Below are 19,130 nucleotides of genomic sequence, written 5' to 3'. Positions count from 1 at the left end.
ACGGGACAAAGGTCCTACCAAACCGGGCTTGTCTGCAGTACGGGGATCCAGATCTGCGACCAGATAGGAGCAGTGTGAAAGATGAGTAGAAGGGGTGTTGGGGGTCCAGTTTTGAGGGTCCAGTGTTATGGTGCATGCTCTGCGTATGATGGCTCTGTTGTTGAGGTCAGGCAGGTTGGGTGTGGGGAGGCGGATGATTTTGGTGGCAGTGTTTTTGGCACGTGTGAGTTTGTTTTAGTTGGAGACAGTTAGCATGTTGTAGTAACAAGAGGAACAGAAGAGAGGAGAATGGGCTGGATGATGCTCAGGATGTTTATGTGGGATGTAAACAACAGGCGGCGGCAGCAACGTCAGTGGTTTGCAAGCAAAGCCAATAAATCATGCGTCGGTCGTGCTGCCGATGCTAGAGATTGATTTCTAATCCCCGCTCCTGTTTAGTCTGTCACATCCACTCTGCCTCTACACTGCCCCCTGCTGTTTAGAAACATATTGCATCCTGCATTGCCGTCATTTTTCCATATGCACATGGCAGACGCACCAAACCAACACTGGGGACGTCTGGAGGCCTTCGTGCATTCATGTACGTGTAGCTAACAGCAAGAATATCACGTTCAGATCAATATTAGGTGTAAAGTGGGTTCATGTTTTATAGAGGATATTAATCAAACTGGACCTCAGGATATTGGTCAGTAACTTTGGGATGTTGGTTGTCAGTGTTAGTGACATTGAGCTGTCCTTCTGCTCGCAGCCTCCAGGTCCACAAGAAGAACATATCATTATTATTATCTTCACTAGCACTAGGACCACTCCGCACAAGGATATAAGTTTGAACCTTTAATGAATTATCTGTGTGTAGTGTGGTCCAGCAGAAGGAGACTCAGGATGGGGGTTTCATGTCAGCGCTATCCTGCTGAGCTGATCTTGACCCGGGTTGTACCTGGAAGTGGACAAGGGCACAGAAGAGGCGAGCACAGGTTGAGTAGAAGAGGAATAAGGAAGAAGGTTGAGTGGAGCAGAGAAAGGTGAGGGAGGGTGGGTAGAAGAATCACAGACAAGCGGTTGGAGTAGGCTGGATATGTTTAAGTAGGTGATTGAGGGCGTGGTTTAGGAGTAGTCCTGCTCCTGAATTTAAGTTGACACCTTAACTAATCAGCTGATAAGAACTTCCCTCTGATTCTACTGGGATTAAAATAAACACAGCAGTGTTAAAAGAACATTTAATCTTGCAGTTTTCAAGCTTTTGGCAGCGTTAAATTTCCCCTCTTGAGTATGACGTCCATGCATACCAACACCACATGTTATGCATCACTGGACTTCAGTAATATCCTCCTCACTGGTCCAGAAATATGTGTTTAAATGTGTTGAAGATAAACAGCAGGCGTGCTTGGCTCTGAAGGAGAGGATATTTGACTTCAGGGTGAATGATCTGGTATGCAGGTTGCCAAAGATGGCAGCCTCCTGGTGTACGTTTCAAACAACAAGAGGGGAGTGAAGAGAGAGTGAAGAGAGGTTTCTGTGGGACCAGGAGCATCCAGAGCCTCAGCAGGAGTTTGGGTTTCAGGCCTGGCAGATGGTAACCTGAGAGCTACACACACACCCCCCTCCCACACACACACACACACACATGTCACCGTCCTCCTCCTGCACTCATCAAAGCGCTGGAGCTTGGGAGGTTTTCAGATCATACATGCTAATGAACGAGCTCGCCGACCAGCAGCTCCTTTTGAACACAGCGTCTCGGCCGTGATGAGATCAGATCATTAATTTATAAGCTCGTTTTAGCATTCCACATCCAGGCCAGCCAATAATACAGTATTTAACAGAATATATTATGGGATTTAAATGAGTAATGTTGTGGTAATAGATGCAAACCCAATTGCTGGCTCACAGAGGGTGTTTGAAAGTCAGCGCGAGTCGCTAATCCCATATAGAGTATTTACCCCCTGAGTTAATTGCATGGCATCTCATCTGGCGTTGCAGATGGAGCGCTTGGATTAAAAGTGCAGTTGCATGGCAAGATTGTTATTTCAGTGAGAGTGCTATATCACCGTGACGTTATCTGAAATCAGTGCATTCACATTAAGGTCGTTTACTGGCGTTTAGTCCGGGCGCTGACTTTACCCAGGTTTTTATTTTTACTGCAGGTTCGGTCTGAACGAATGAGCCGTAAATAATGAAGAGCACACACCACGATACAGTCCTGCACACGCTAATGGTCTGCTGGATTCTGCTGAGATCCACAGTGAGATTGCATGCAGGGGAGTGAGATGATGGTTACTCACTTTGACTCTTTCTCTACCAGGAGCTGCCTTCAGAGCTGCAGCCTGGATCTCTTTCCTCTCCTCACACGGCGTGCAGCGTCAGATAACAGACTCCTCACACACACGTGTAGCTTTTAACATGACAAACACATGCTCAGGACTGCATCAGAGGTTGCTCTGATGTTTGTAACCCTTAATGTGAAGTGTGCAATCACAGGAAGGTGATTAAGACTTAATGAACCAGGGTCTAAATATAGTTCCTCCACCTGAAAAGCTCCTACTTGGTAGTCCTTCCCAAAGGTCCAGGAACTTGCAATGCTAAACGAGTACCCTCAGTGTTTTTATTTCACACCCTTGTGATTCACTTGGTTTAATAACTCCTGAACATCTGTCTCCTCTGAACCTGATAGTGTGAATGCGTCTCTGTCAGCTCCCGGTGTTCCGGTTTTAAAAGTGACCCTGTAAACTGTAGACCTTCAGCTGAACGTGTCAGTGTTTGTGGAGTTTACACAGCTGTTGAAACAAAGAGGGAGTTCCTGGGAATGCAAACTAGTTTAGTTTTTATTCTCCAAATATCCTCATCAGATATTTAATGATCGTCTAAAGACGTTTGTGAGGGATGCATCCAGCTGAGAGTCGCCAGTTAACAGGGTCGCTCTTTAAACTGGAACACCGGTCCATCTCTGACATGACTTTTAAAATCTGTCTTCTTGCTTTAAGTCGAGCGCTCAGACTTCTCTGAAGAGCTCGTTTCCTTTCAAGCACGATCAAAAACAGAACAAGAGGAATCTCCTTCATGCTAACAGGCTAACCTTTGTCTCCTTACTGCCCTCTACTGGTGTGGAGGTGTAGTGCGTTTACTTTTATTGCTTCTCCATACGTCACTGATCTGATTTGCATAATCTTCATAGGACTTCAGACCTCGGTGGAAACACAGACAACAATGAGAAACAGGAACCATTTAGTTCCTTGAAGAGTAGTCCCTGGGACTAAAATGCCCTGGTACTCGTGGTTGAAAAGCACCTTTAGGAAGGGGACAAGGATGAGACGTGAAGTTTGAGCATTAGTACAAGGAAGCAAGAGAGGAAGAAAAATATGTCAGTCAGGTTTAAAGCACCTTTGAGTGTCCTTTGGTGGTTTATAGAAGAGGCAGGTGAGATATAAAGTTGTGTGTCAGTATAAATGATAAACTGAAGTCCATAAAAAGTAAATAAACTCATTAAAAAGAGTCAAAACAAACCGATCCTGCAGAAGAGATAACAGTTGAAGAGCGTTTGTGAATGTGTTGTTGGGGTCGGGTTGTTTTGATCCCTCCAAACCATCTGAGTGTGACCAAGTTCATCCCTAAATTTTGCAAATCCCTGCCAGCTACTCCGGCTCCGGGGATGCGAGCAGGGACCTGGAGCGACTCTGTGCTTTGGGGCTGATACAGTTTGAGGGAGAAGAAGAGGAAAAGCGCTGCTGCGGTCTGTGCCGGGTCAGGTGTGTGTCTGTCAGAGTGCGATCTCTCCTCCCCAGAGAGACTTCATGACTCGCTTCCTCAGACTTGGAGAGAGCTACAATGAGTCACCAGACGACCTCTGACCCAGACCGGCATCTGGGTCCCTGAGGAGTGTTTGTGTGCTGCTCGGTGACACCACGAGCCTGTGATGGACTGTCAGTGCTCGTCTCACGCCTCCTTCTCGGTCTGGTGATGCTTCAGTTGTGGTTTTTTTACTCTCTGCATGCTTCCTCTTCTTCCTCTCTCCCCCCGACCGTGGAATGCAGCTTGTTTGCAGACACGTCAGTCCGGTCTGGATGTGAAGAGACACAACTCTGCTCCTGACTTGAAATGCAAATCCTGAGCTGGATCCAGTGGAAGAGATTTCTCTGCCTCTAACTTTTAAAAACATATTCTATCAAACATCCCCTCATGACAGGTGATTTCAGTGCAGCCCTTCAAAATAAGAGCGCATGGGTCTGACTCTGAATTCTGATTCCTCTTCCCCTCAGTATTCATCCCTCTTCTGAAATCTCTCAGAGAAAGAGATGTGTGCAGTCATGCAGGCCGTGCGTCGCTCTGAAAGCTGATTTCCACTTCATCCCAGACGTGCTCAGAGAAACTTTAGTGCCTGAACGCCACATTGTCCTCTGACAGGAGGGAAGACACAACCTGTGTGGATGCATGTTGCAGAGTTTGGCATTTGCTTGTGTGTTTTCACACTCTCGCCTCACTCTCCCGTCTGTCCCTGAGATATTTTCGTACCTGTGTGGCGTCCTGTCATCACACGCCAAATGAGGAAGAGGCTGAGGTCACAGCGCCGCAGGAAGAAGAGGAAAACACTCCGACAGAGGAGAAGAGGCGTCTCACGTCTCATCTGTTTGTGCTCTCGGCGGTTTTGTCACCTTGGTATCAAAAATCTGCACCGCCAGCAGACGATCTTGAACTTTCTGTCCTCCAGAACTGAGAGGGTTTGATTTTCTGTCCTTTCCGATTCATCTGATTTGGTCTCTGGTGAGTTTCTGTCTCCTTTAAAGGTCAGGAGGATCTGCTGAGAGATCCACCTTTAGAGTAAAGTCCTCTCTGACTCCTGAGTCACTTTGGAGAACTGCAGACTCTTTCAGTGGCATCACACAGGGTCACACGAAGGCCTTCTTTAAGGTGTAAGACTCAAACTCTGTTATTACACCATAAAAACATGAAATCTGTGGAAGCACTAAGACCATCTTTAACGTGTAATACCTCGTTTTTAAAACTCAGAAGAAGTGTAAACGTTGCTCATGTTGCTCCTCGGTGAGTAACATCCTGGAGGCTCTGCTGTTTTTAGCCCGGCAGCTGTTCCTGGATTAAACCTGCAGGATTAATCGTGCTTAAATGCTAATGAGGGAGTTTAAGAGGTTCAGGGTTGGATTTTGTTTTTCTTTTTTATCTCTGAACAGAATCATGCTCGCTCTTTTACTCCTGTGTGCACACGCTGTGTTGTGCTAAGCTAACTAGCTGGAGTCACATTAAAAATGGAGTGAGCTCGTCCAGGCTGCTCTCACATCCGCCATGCATCTCTCTCACAATCACCTGACAAAGTGTCCTCCCAGTTAGGCGGTGTATTTAAGCTGCAGGATTTCAGGTCCCTGTGTTGATGCTTCCCTTTAAATTTTCCTCATGTGTCCCTCACACAGAGAGAGCTTTCTGTTTCTATGCCTCTAAACTCTGAACTCTCTGGACATTGAAATGACGAGCTCTCTGAGTGTTTTTAAAACTAAACTTAAGACTTACCATTTTAATTTATTTTTGACCCTTCACTGAATTATTTCTATTATTACCATTGATTTAGCTTCACTTTTATTTTTTATTTTATTTTTCTGATATTTATCAGATTTTATTTTTTTGATATTTGTTTTATTGATTTATTTCAATTGTTTTATTTAATTGATTTAGTGTAAGGATTTTATTTCATTTGTGTTATATTATCAGATTTATTTTATTGATTTTATTCTCATAATTTCCTTTTTTTTATATTTATTTTTTTCATGTATTCTAATAATTTTATTTCATTTTCTGATATTTTATCTGTTTTTTATTTTATTGATTTTATTCTCATGATTTTATTTTTTTGATTTTATTTAATTGATAATTGTAATGATTTATTTTTATCTGCTTTTATTTTATTGATTTGATTTGATTTTTCTGGTATTTGTCTGATTTTATATCATTCATATATGTATTATTTACCTGATTTAATTTATTGATTTTATTGTTATTATTTTATTTTGAAGTATTTCCTATCACTTTTTTTCTATCTTGTTTGAGCCTTGTCTCATTTTACCTCTTGCTGTTATTTTCTGTCTCTGTTTGTTTTTTTGAAGCACTTCAGGCTGCATGCTTGAATGTATGTAAGGTGCACCAGCATGCACCTGCAGGTCCAGGTATCATCACTCCTTCATTTCTGCATCATCAGTGAGGAGTGATGAGGTCAGAGCCCTGACGCTAAAACAACAGTTATACAAACCTTCCTGAATCAGACTCAGATCCCTCCAAACGTCTCTTTAATCTTTGATTCTTCTCTTTGAATAAGAGTCGTCTGGATTCATGAAGCTTTTCCTTATTGTTGAAAATATCCTGAATCACTGCAACCCTTCAGGAAATGAAGAGAAGTCAGTCCATTACTCTGTCTCCCTCTGATCCATCAGGAGGCTTTCCTCGCAGGGATTAGAGATATTTCATAGAACTGCTATAAATAATCGTTATGATCCAGACCAAGGAGCATGTGAACCCTCTCCTCTGGAAGGAAGTCACGTTAACATGAAGCAGCGTCCATCTGAACGCTGTCACAGTCCATGTCTTCACCGCTTCATGTTCCCTCTCTCCCTGAGGGATCAAACTGTCTGTATACATTCTTTGAGATATCTCTTCATGCATAAGAAGACCTCTCTGTCCTCACATCCACTCACCTCCTCCTCCTCCTCTCCCTCTTCCTCCTCTCAGGTGTGGTGTACGGAGAGGTGTGCCGGCCCGGCAGAGTCATGATCCTGGTGAACCCCAACAGTGGACGCGGTCAGGCCCTGCAGCTGTTCACGGGCCACGTTCAGGGCATGCTGACCGAGGCGTCTGTCCCTTACACACTCGTCATCACAGGTCAGTTCAACATTCAAACACACACTCTCTCTTTCATTGTTCATGTCATTAGCTGCAGTCCCTCTAAAGGTCACCCTGACGTGGACAGATTAAACCTTCAACAGTAGTATGGATCAGCAACGCTTACAGTCGCCGTCCTGCTACCTAACCTCTCACCTCGGTCCTGACCACACCGAGTCCCAACATGCATCCATAAATGTGTCGCCACAGATCACTTGAATCGACATTTCTCTTCTCCTTCTATATGCAAATACACCGACGCAGGTCCAGGCACTGTGTCCCTCGTCTGTGTGTGATCGTCCCGTCCTGAAGAATAAAAAGCACGTCGTATAAATTTACAGGGTTTGTGAATCAGACCAGGAATGATTCGTTTAGTCCACAGTCTGCTGCAGTTATTACACAATACAGATAAAGATGAGCATTAAATGAGATAACATGATATTAATGAGATAAACCTTCAGATGGCGCCTTGTTTCTTCGCTCCCTGTCGTACTCAGGGTCGCATTTATGAGCTAAATGTTGTGTTTACATCTTTATACAGCTGATAGGACAGTGGATGTAAAGCCTGGTTTATCTTACTAGCCATGCTTCAGGTCTGTGTAGGCAACTACTCGTTGAATCGCCCCAGGATTGGTCCACTCGACTGTGTTGTATTTCCTGCATTTACAGCACTTCCCAAATCGCTGTCCACTGGCAGCCCATTTAATCTCCTCCTCCGTCTCCTCTCTGTTCTTCCCTGTAATCATGTCTGCATTATAAACAGCAACATGCATCAGAATCAGAAATGCTTTATTTATCCTGGGGAGAGAAATTCAGTCATCACAGTTACTCTATACACAATAAGTTATAAAAATACAATTACAAGCTCTGTAGAAAATAAATCTATGGTTGAAGTCCCTGGAGATCAGGAAGAGGGCACTCTGGTGGTCTGTCTGGAGTCTGGCTATGGCAGCATTGAGAACGTTGGACGCCGTAGTCGGGTTGTCAGAGTGGGGATGTAAACAGCTACCAGTATGACATGTGAGATCTCCCTGTGCAGATAATATGGTCGGAGGCCCACAGCGACCTCAGTGCGATCCCGGTCTGCCCGGACAGTCTGGAAGCCGTCGATGGAGACGTTGTGGTCAGGAATATCCTGATGCAGCCACGTTTCCATGAAGCCCACCGTGCTACATTCCTGAAACTCCTTCTGACTCCTGGCTCGTCCTGTTAGCTCGTCCATCTTATTATCCAGAGATCTCACGTTGCCCATGATGAGAGAGGAGAGACACGGCTTCTATCTCCTCTCCAGAAACCTTCGTCTGCAGCTGTAGATTAAAATAACACGCTCTGAATCTCTGAGGAAAAGGAAACAGAAGACATAGCGGGGCCAGAAACAGGTGACCCGACTATAAAAGAGACCACACTGACCTCAGATGTTTTGGTTGAGTATTGCTGCACGACATGGACACATTGATGAGTATGTAGAGCTCACGTCGGTCGACCACGGCAGCGTAGGGTCAAGATGATAGCAGTAGTAGGATGTTAGCCTCTGTGCATGAAGCATGCAATCAAACCACTTTACTGCAGACAGCTAAAGGGTTAATGTTTAATGCAGGCGTGATCATATGGTTTAACATCTCATGGTTAATGCACAGAGTGCAACTTACACAGTTCAGCCAATAAAACAGATTCTGATTCTGATTCTGATTTTAATCTGGACTCGTTGCTGCTCTGCATACAGAGAGATCAGTGGTTTTTAAAATGCATCTCCACATACAGCGCCACACGAACACGGACATCTACACCTTCACCTGCTCTGCAAACGTTGCCTGAGTGATCTAACTTCAGCGCTTACCAAATGCTTCATATGTGTACATAAAGATGGATGACATGGCAGATCCCCAAAAGCAAAGCCATCATATTTGTAGCTACTTCAACTGGTCATAAGCCCCGCCTCCTCCATGTCTCCTCCAAAATACACGTTGATTAAATGTTCCTCAAACGTGGTTTCTCCTGGTGGTTCACGCCCATGTGTTCACTTCTCTGAGGAGTTTAGTTTGATGTTATCTGGAGCTGTAAAAAGGGAACACTGTGGTTGTTTGTGCAGAGAAGAGGAAGAAACATAAACACGAAAACAAGAGTGATTGAACTTTTCATGACCGAGTGTCTGCTTCAAACCAACACAAGAATCTGTGACACTTTGGGCTGAAGAGACTTCTGCACCGAGGCTCCTCCAGCCGGTCTCTGCTGCACAGACTGGATCCAGATGTTTGGTACCACAGCGTCCGTCAGAAGGATATCTTGGCATCACTTTTGCACAGGAGGAGGAGGAGGCATGTTGTCTATCATTACACCTCTGCGTGTGATCACTCAGCACACGCATGTTAGTATGAAGTGTGAGCAGCACAGAGATTTTTACAGCAGCTTCAGCGTCCCTGCAGTCATTCTGCCACACGTTTAGCATGCGAGCCGCCGCTGCACCCACTGATCCACATTAAATGTCAGCCTCTCCGGCTCCTCGGCGCTCTGTGTGAGCTGCTGGTGGCCTTTTTGTGACCTTAAACAGCATCGCGTGTCAGAAAGTGTCATCGACAGCTCTGAGAGGCTTCCTTCTGAATCCCAACAAGCTGCAGGGAACAAGGACAGAAACATGAAGAGTGCATCCTCTCCTTCATTCATTCATTCATTCAAACGCTGACTGACTGGACCGTTAGAATATTAGCTGTCAGCTCAGCGCTGCATGAGATGAATCTCTGCTGCAGCTCAGAGTGAAAGAATGAGAGGAGAATAAAGGGATGAAGTGTGTTTGTTGCTCTGATGTGCGTGCAGACTCTTCTGGGGCTTAAAGGAGGGTCAGCAGCTGGACTGGATGGAGAGTAAACAGAGTCTGGGGACGGACTGAAGGGTCCTTCATGGTCTGACACGTCTGGGATTATGAGTGATGGACTGTCAGAGTCCCCGGCTCCTTGATGATGTATCACAGGGTCTTTGCCCGAGGAAGGACAAGCACCAATCGACGCGCTTCCTGTGTTGGCGTGTTCCTTTTACATACTGTATGAAGCATCCAGCGTACCGAGCTTTATCTCTACCTGGGTTAACCTCAGAGGAGGAGGAGGAGGAGGAGGAGGAGGAGGAGGAGGAGGAGGAGGAGGAGGAGGAGGAGGAGGAGGAGGAGGAGGAGGTTTGAAGTGAGGCCAGATCTCTGCCTCTAAAGAGTGAAACTACAAACTTCAATCTGAGCCGCTTCAAGAAGAATCAACAACTGAGTGATAAAGAAATCTCCACTCGCTCTTATCTTAAGGTTTCAGGCCGGTGTGTGTGCGTGCATGCATGTGTGTGTGTGTGTGTGTGTGTTTGGCAGCGACCCCTTGAATAAGGAAGTGGCCTGGGAAGTGAAGCATCATGCTGACTGCCCCGTCAGGTGAAAAGTGCTGAGTCAGCTCCATCTCTCCCTCCTCTGCCTCTGTCTGTCAACACAGCACTGCATCACCGCCTGCAGCCTCCCAAGCACACGAGCAAAAACAAACAGCAGCACAACACGGGGAGCACAGCTGGGAGGCAGAGAGAGAGAGAGAGAGAGAGAGGAGAGAGGGAGAGGTTGAGCAAAGTGAAAGGAAAGGAGAGGATTTTATTTAGCTCCTGATTTGGATCAATACCTGAGCTGAAGCGGGAAATATTTCCTCTTCAATGTCAGAGCATGAATACTCAATAACTTCTTTACTGTCTGCCCTCCTCTCTTCCTCTCTGCCGTCTCTCCTCCTCACATGGGAGTCTGGACTGGCAGGACGGTAGACTTTAATGCTCGCAGCATCGGCCCACAGAGACCCCGTGTGTAGGGACCCACTCAGGGATGCTGATAATGCAGCTCAGTCCTCCAGCGGTGCATTAACCGACATGTACATGCTGAACGCTCACATGCATGCACTCTGCCGGTCACAGATGTTTGCATGGCGGCTAAGCTGCCCGGGAGCTGTTGAGTAGCCACAGGATGGGCTAATGTGATAGTAGAAATTGAATCTCTTTTCAGGCCTAATCCCGCTGATCCTCCCCCTGGAGCCTGCTGGACTCAAATCTGTCCCCCCCTCCTCTTTGTTTTGATTTGGCCAGTTTGGTGCTCGTCTTCTGTGTTGGCTCTTTTGTGATTTTCTTTCTCTCTCATCTCTTTCCAACCGTGTGTCCTTCAGAGCATCAGAACCACGCGCGGGAGGTGGTGAAGAAGGCCGACCTGTCGCAGTGGGACGCCCTGGTGATCATGTCTGGAGACGGGCTGCTGTTTGAGGTAAAAGGATCACACAGGCCTGGATTACAACAGAGAGGATCACATGACACACATGACAGATGTTTACAGATATCTGTTTCTGTGTTTGTGCATTGATCACTTTATGGAGGTAAATGAAGATTTGAGCCCTTTAGCTTACCATGAAGTCTGTCAACATTTTGCTTTGGGAGCAGAAGTGGCCTTACTTGCAGGAGAAGGGCAAGGACTGCAAACCCTAACATCCTCATGCTTAGATCTACCTCTAGCAGTCAGTCAGCAAACATTAAAGCACAGACTTCTTGGACAATAAGCCACATTTATAAAGCGCCTATTGGGATGCTACCCTCATATTTATCTTCCATGCTAGTTTGGTCCTCTGGAGCACAACACACAAGGTCAACTAACTGGCTTACTCTCCAGGTTCCTAGAGTTAGGGAAGATCTGCTTGTGGCTTTTTTGCACCATCTGCATGGAACTCCCTTTAAAGCACTTTAAAAATGAATGCACTGGTTTCTTTTAGTCATTTTAAATCCTTAGTTTTAAACGTTTTAACCTCTGATTGCTCCTGTTTTAAATTACTGTCTGGTTTAATTGATCATCATTATTTTAAGGTTTTATCTTTTATCATGCGTTTTAATGTTTCTTTGATAAGCTTGACGTCATTGTAAATTAGGAAGTTTGAATAAAGATAACTATCATTAAGTATTACATTATTGGTGCAGAGTTTGCATGAAGGATAAATCTGCAGGAGGCATCAACAAACAAACAAACAAACAAACATGGCCGCAAGGCAGACAACTAGCAGCCACACCTCTAATAATGCATGAATCAAAACTTCAATATAAATGAAACAGGTGATTTTTATAAACTTTATCCTCTGACGGTTAGAATAATTCACTCTACAGCCTCAAACCTGGCCTGTAAAAGTCTGCAAACATGATTCATTCTGCTTCACATTCTATGGAGATGGACTCATTTTTGAAGAAGGCCTCTAGTGGGCATTTGAGGAATTGCAGTTTGGCTTCAGATCGGCTGTAGCTACGTAAACAAACCCTGTCAGGATCTATTTCCCATAACCTGCTAACCCAAAATGATCCTGCTTATGACCCGGCTACTAACTTAAAGGTGACATATCATGCAAAATGGACTTTTTAATGGTTCTTTACCTGAAATATGTGTCCCTGTCTACAAACCCCCCGAGAATGAATAGAGTCCATTCTGCCCCTGTTCTGATTTCTCCACCTTTCTGTAAATGTGTGTGAAACCAGCCGTTTCAGACTTCAGTGTTTTTCATACGTCACAACAATATCCGGTCTGTAACAGGAAGTCAGAGCTCGGAGCTTGTTCAGCCCATAGACTGTATAAAATACAACTCAACCCCTCCTCCGTTTTTCATTCCCTGCACACATGTGTGCTAACAAGGAGCTTAGGAGGGAGGCATGCTAGTTGTAGGCTGTCTTAATAAACACAAAGGTCGCTTTGACTCCCCACGTCTGCAGATTTGAAGATCTAGTGGATGATTTTTATTTATCATGGATAAGTGCTAGCACTAATTGGCATAGCCACATAGCTACATGTTCATAGCTGTAGCTGTAGCTGTAGCTGTAGCTGTGTACCAAGACACACGTCGACATACTGACAAATAAAACAACAAGAAACACTAAATCTGTGACCAATCCTTCATAAAAGGTCCTGCTGCCTTTCTGGCAGAGGTCGCTTTGACTCCCCACGTCTGCAGATTTGAAGATCTAGTGGATGATTTTTAGTTTTCATGGAAAAGTGCTAGTGCTAGTTAGCATAGCCACATAGCTACATGTTGGTAGCTGTGTACCAAGACACACGTCTACATACTGACAAATAAAACAACAAGAAACACTAAATCTGTGACCAATGGTTCAGAAAGGTCCTGCTGCAGGCGCCTCTCCGTCAGGATCAGATTCTGGATCAGATTCAGAGGGTTGAAGTAACGTGATCTCTGAGCAGCCGTGTATATTCAGCCAACATGTAAACATTAGATCAATGTGCTGGAGAGCCGAGGCCACACCCACTTCCTGAGGGGGCGTGGTCAGAGGGAAAACAGAGTGTTCTGATGAGGAATGAAGAAGAGGGTTTTTCAGGCAGACCAAAATCTGATTTCAAAGTGTTTTTTTGAGCATAAACTTTAAAGACATGTTTTGGGGACCTCTTAGACCAATATATGTTGATGAAAAAAGCGTGATATGTCCCCTTTAAGATACAAACACGTTGATTAAAGATGATTTTATTGATTTTAAAATGATTTATGTTTACAGTTTATTACATGACTTCTTCTCTGCCTGTTGCGGTGGATTGAACATGAACCTGTCCTCATTCAGCTCTCCTTCTTCTCTGAGCTCTGAGGTTCACACACCTTTAAGAATAAACTAATGTCTGAACTTTGAACCCTGCTGCTATCATCACCACCGCTCAGGGTTTAACTTTCTCTGTAGAGATCACTAACCTAAAGTTTCTCTCACCTGCTCCTTCATCATATTGATGGACAGGATCCAAGATGTAAACAGAGTTTTGACCAATCAGATTGAAGCATCTAACAGAGCCTGAAGATCAGTGAGAGAGCCGGGTGATAAGTCATGTTTATTAACGTCATGTCACTGTAATGAAATAACCTCATGCTAACGAGTGACTCTGCTCTTTGAAGGTGTTTGATACTCACCTGTGAGAACATCACCTCTCCCCTCTCTTCACTCTAATGTGTTCTCTTTTCTGAAAGAGCGCCGTACCTTGCTTTGTTTTATACTTTATGTTAATACGTTCAGGTTTCACGTTCCCGTTCTGAGTCTTCCAATCAGGCTGCGATGGGAATGATGTAAACCCTCTTACCCATGTTTCTATTTTTATCCCTTTTCAGCGTAGGCCTGTAAAAAATTAATTTGTGCTCAGGCATAACAAAAAAGCTCGGCGCCTGCATGTGAGTCTGCCACCTCCTAAATCTCCACCAGCCTCCGTTTGTTCTATAGAGGGCGTCCCAGCCTCCTCTTCCTCCCCGGGTCCGTGGCCTGATTCAAGTTTCTGTGTTTGTTCTTGTTCACTCAGGTGATAAATGGGCTGATGGAGCGGGAGGACTGGCAAGAGGCCATCCAGACCCCTCTGGGGATTCTACCAGGTGGCTCAGGCAACGCCCTGGCAGCCTCTGTCCACCACTACTCGCAGTGAGTCAGTCCATTAATGAGTCATTTAAATGCATGGAGAGGAAGAGCGAAGGTGCACCTCAAAAAAAGAAAGGAGCGATTTATCTCCTCTCTGTTTAATTATGGCGAAGGCTGAGCGGGCACATCCGTCCTCAGGAGGAGCGGACCGGACTGCTCTGTGCCGCAGAGGTCACTTCAGGTGACCGATAACTCTCAGAGGAGTGATGTAATGGGTTTAGAAACGCACACATTATGAGTGATTATAGTCCAAAGTGCAGCTGCAGAACCAGCAGAACCAAGTCAGGGACGAGACGTCATCTCCACCTGCTGGACGGCTCCAGGTACAACAAATCAAATATCTATGAAAGGAGGAAAGAGACAAGTTTATATTCTCTCTATCTCTGAGGAGCTGCATGCATGAAGCTGCAGAATCAATGCAAGACCTCCGTCCAGACTCAGACTCTCATCCAGCAGAGGTGTGGAGCAGTGAGTCCGTACCACATAGCTATCAGAGTAAGAATAGGTTGAGCTCCAATGCTGTTCAAGTAGAAAGCAGGAGGCAAACTCCAGCTACACAGCTGCACAGAAACTGCACATTGCAAAGTTTGTGATCTGCTGGTGTGACCTCTGTTCCAGATCTGACCTTGTGCACACGCTCAGTACAAAGATTTAAAGACTAACACTACAGCCGTGATGTTTGTGTATTAATGTCTCCTCCCCGTCCCTCAGGTCTCCTCCTGCCTGGAACGAGGAGCTCCTCCTGAGCTGTGGCTTCATGCTGTGTAAAGGTCTGGTGTGCTCCATGGACCTGGTCTCGGTCCACCTGGCCTCTCGGCGCCGCCTCTTCTCCTTCCTCTCCCTGGCCTGGGGCTTCGTCGCCGACGTCGACATCGAGAGCGAGAAGTACCGCCACGTCGGAGCGATCCGCTTCCTGATGGGCACGCTGGTGCGCCTGGCGTCCCTCAGGACCTATCAGGGCAGGCTGGCGTACCTCCCAGTGAAGGAGGCGCCAAAAACTCCGAAAGGGAGCATCAAGGTGAACCACGCTCCCTCCTCGGCTCCTCAGCTGCCCTCCTTCTGCTCCTCTCTGCCGTGTCGACTCTTCCCCGCCCCCTCGCCAAACCAGAACTCCCTCCAAAACCACATCAGCACAAACTCCAACCACAACACCATCACCAACTCCTCCAACAACGCCATCACCTCCAAGAGACCAGAGATCGACGGCAAGACCAGAGAGCCTGCAGACTCTCTGCTTCCTGGTCTGGACCAGCCGGTCCCCGAGAGCTGGACTGTGGTCAAAGAGGAGGACTTCATCTTAGTGCTGGCGATGTACCAGTCCCACCTGGCGGAGGATCTGTGGACGGCCCCCGGAGCGATGGCAGACGATGGAGTGATTCATCTCTTCTACGTGACCGCAGGGATCTCCCGCCCGGCTCTGCTGCGTCTCTTCCTCGCCATGGAGAAGGGCGCTCACCTGGCGTGCGGCTGCCCCCACCTGGTGTACGAGCGGGTGAAGGCTCTGCGTCTGGAGCCGCTCTCTCCACAGGGCATGATCACAGTGGACGGAGAGATGGTGGAGTACGGGCCGGTCCAGGCTCAAATCCACCCCGGCTTGGCCAGACTCATATGTGGATAAACGTGGATTATGATAATCTGGTTTCTGGCTGTAGAGCTTTCTCGTTTGGCCTTTTCTTCTTCGTGTGGATCTCTGTGAATACGCTGTTTTTCAGAAGTGCCAAAGACGTTTTATCAGCCTCTGGAAATCCCTCTATTTTTCTACTGAAGCGACTCGTCCTCTTTTTACTCCCCTGCTTTCTTTCTCCCTTCATTCAGGGTCAAACGGCGGACGGTTGTCCTTGCTGCTGGCTGGTCCCAGCTCAGAGAGACGGGGGGGGATTTTGTGTTTGTGTGTGAGAGTGTGTGCATAAGGCGGAGGGGTCCTTATGTGTGTTTGTGTGCACTCAAGTGTGTGTGAGGAGTGCATTGTGCACTCTGCTGTCTGACCTCATAAGCATGTCGCACGTGAAGAGAAGCACATTTCCCCATCCTGGGAGGCTCCTGAAGAAGCCCCGCCCCCTCGTCCCACTGTACTACACCGGGGCCGACAATCTCCCTCCTGACAGCCTCGCCTGCCCCTCCTCCGCCTGATCCAGAAGAGCTTTCTTACTGAGGGGAGCTTAAATCCCCCCCCAGGGGATTTGATGTGGAAAAATCTTTAATCTTTGCATAGCTTACATAAAAAAAATATATTGAACAATAGCAGATGTAGCGAGCGAATGTAACCGCCATGTTTTCTTTTTCTGTGTGTGAGAACTTCCTCCAGCTGATTGTGGAGGCAGACCTGGACCGCTCAACTTCATCTTTCTCCTGCTTCATCTTCAACCGCCATCAAACTGAAGCTCACACATACATACTTCCTCCTCCTCCTCCTCCTCCTCCTCCCTCCCTCTCTCTCTCTCCTCCTCCTCCTCCTCCGTCAGCTCCTCACTTGCCCTCATACACACAGATTCCCTCGCATCTCTGCAGCACTTAGCGAGGGGGAGGGGCACGGTCTACTACTGTGCATATGATCCCCTCTCTTCTTGCCATCTTAAGATTGTACTCCCTCTCTTCCTCTCCTTCTCTCCTTCTCTCTCTCCTCTCTCCTTCCTCGGTTTAACGAGCCATCAGCACCTAATGTGTCCTTAATATGAAGCTTTACGTCTGCAGGAGAGAGTCAGAGAGGCTCTTTATCCTGAGTTTGACTTCGTTGACACGTGGAGGGTTTCAGAGCGGGTCGGTCTGCAGTGCACGGATCGATGAGAGTGCGTCGCTCCTCCGTGTGGCCTTTCTTTGACACTGCTGTGGTGTCGAGGATCAGAAAACAAGAGCAGAGAGGAGAGCAGGAGTAAGCTCTGTATCCTCAATCCTTTCCTGACTCTAAATCATCCGTACTGTACAAACGCCTCTTCTTCTGAAACGGTCTCAAAGAAAACCTGATGATCTGTTTTTTAAGGTTTAGATGAGTCGATGTCATCCTGAGTGCAAACAGTCGATGCACCGACCTGATAATGCACGTTCAGAAAGTGTTCCCCTCTCAGACTCTGAAAGAAGCATCAATGTAATTATCTGCACATCATGCAAACAGAAGAAAGGTCTCTGTAGCGGCTGAGTCTTAAATTTCCCCGTCACAGGATTGATCTCAAAGACACATTAAAGGTCGGTGTTTAAAGCTCCTGCTGGGACCTCTCAGTTTGACGCTCTTTGGCGCCCTCATGTGGGCGAACATGATGTCTGTTCTCCTGTGCATTGCATCATCTCTGCCTCCTGCTGTCTTGTAGAAGTTGCATGCATCTCTCATTTCTTCCTGACCCTGATACTCCTTTACCACCGAGGTAGTTTCAGGCCCGGATTAGAGCCGGCGCTCAATTGAGAACCGAGTTTTAATGTTTCGACTGCGAGTGAACCGGCCAGGAAAACCAGTTCCAGAGTGGCTCCAACTCTTTGCTGGTCTAGAACAGCAAACCGCTTACATCAGGGGCGAGGGGTGCGTCACAGAGACGGTCCATCCTTTCACTGATGGTCTCGCTTTCCGCCGGTCATCATAAAGCATCTGAAAACTCCTCACTGGAGCTTTAACTTAAGGCCTTTTCATCGCTTTAAAACATCCTCAAGCTGCAGCAACACTCGCACACATAAGATACTTTAATTGGACTTAAACCCTGCAGAGCCCAGCAGGACGTTGTCATCATGCACGTGTCAGATAGAGCAGACGCTCCTCCTGCACAGAGGGCAGATGTTCATTATGAGTTTCATCAGAGGTGGAGCAGAAAGATCTGCACACAGGATCACCTCCAGCTGTTTACACTTCTCAACAAGAGGGGCAGATGTTAGACTCCCTCAGTTTCATCTGAGCTGTCAACAAACCCTGATGGACCGGCTCAGGTTAGAGGTTCACATTTAATCTTTGCAGCATCATCAGTGAGAGGCGTGCAGGTCAGGTGATCTCTGAACACAAACACAGAGCGGTCTGACTTTTCCTTCCTCTAATCTCTGCGTCTGCTCCTCAGTTCTTACAAATCTCATTTCCATGCCGTGTTCAAACCTCAACATCTCATGCTGTACCTTTAACTCTCTCCTCATGAAGCTCTCCAGGTGCTAAAGTTCTCCACACGCACTGCTCATGCCTCGATCTCATAACTGTAGTCATAAGCTATGCAAACGCCTCGTCACGGCTGCAGGTGACCGGAGCGAGGGCTCCCTCTGCTGGAGGAACGACACACGCTTCTGTTATACAATCTCTAGATCTTACAGATGCTGAATCCAGCTCATTGTAATCATCAGAATCAGACCGTGCTGCAGGTCAGAGTCTGTGCAGAGCTTCTGGTTCTGGACTGTTAAAGGTTTCTCCACCTGCTGCTTTAATAAGTAAAGACCTGAACCCTGTCAGTGAGGTTTAATCTCTGTAATCTGAACAGTCATGCCTTTTATTCTCTGCTTTACTCTGATATCCTCGTTTCTCTCTCGCTCACAGAAGCCTGATCAGACCGGTGCTGGGTCTTTCTCTTTGTTGTTGTTGTTGTTTCGTTGACTCTGAGAGTGGATCAGAGCATCCTCACGGTCCGGTTGAATGTGTGTGTGTGTGTGTGTGTGTGGTTTAGTGTGTGTCACGGTTTGCAGCTTTTTGTTCGAAGCTAACGGTGAAAACGTCAGAAAGTGCCTTAACCAATCAGGAGGCAGGAGATGTACAGACTCTACGACGTGTTTAAGGAGTTAACTGAATCAATATGACGTCTGTACGACACATTCATCATCTCCTTTGTTTTTAGACTTCTTTTTTAAAGATCAATAAACATATTCATGTAGAAAAA

At 46.5% G+C, this 19,130-nt stretch overlaps 1 protein-coding gene across 3 annotated transcripts in view; it reads left to right on the top strand.

Annotated features, from left to right (window-relative positions):
* LOC117832187 (sphingosine kinase 1-like) overlaps positions 1–19,130 on the top strand; it is a 25,683-nt gene extending 6,553 nt beyond the window's left edge. For all 3 annotated transcript variants that reach the window (XM_034711205.1, XM_034711206.1, XM_034711204.1), the window contains exons 3-6: positions 6,724–6,873; positions 11,040–11,134; positions 14,186–14,301; positions 15,010–19,130. In XM_034711205.1, the coding sequence (XP_034567096.1) occupies positions 6,724–6,873; positions 11,040–11,134; positions 14,186–14,301; positions 15,010–15,916 (1,268 nt within the window). In that variant the 3' untranslated portion in view covers positions 15,917–19,130. The remainder of the gene's footprint in view (positions 1–6,723; positions 6,874–11,039; positions 11,135–14,185; positions 14,302–15,009) is intronic.

Source organism: Notolabrus celidotus, chromosome 20, assembly GCF_009762535.1.
Source record: "Notolabrus celidotus isolate fNotCel1 chromosome 20, fNotCel1.pri, whole genome shotgun sequence".
Classification (NCBI taxonomy): domain Eukaryota; kingdom Metazoa; phylum Chordata; class Actinopteri; order Labriformes; family Labridae; genus Notolabrus; species Notolabrus celidotus.
This window is presented reverse-complemented; position numbering and strand designations above follow the sequence as displayed.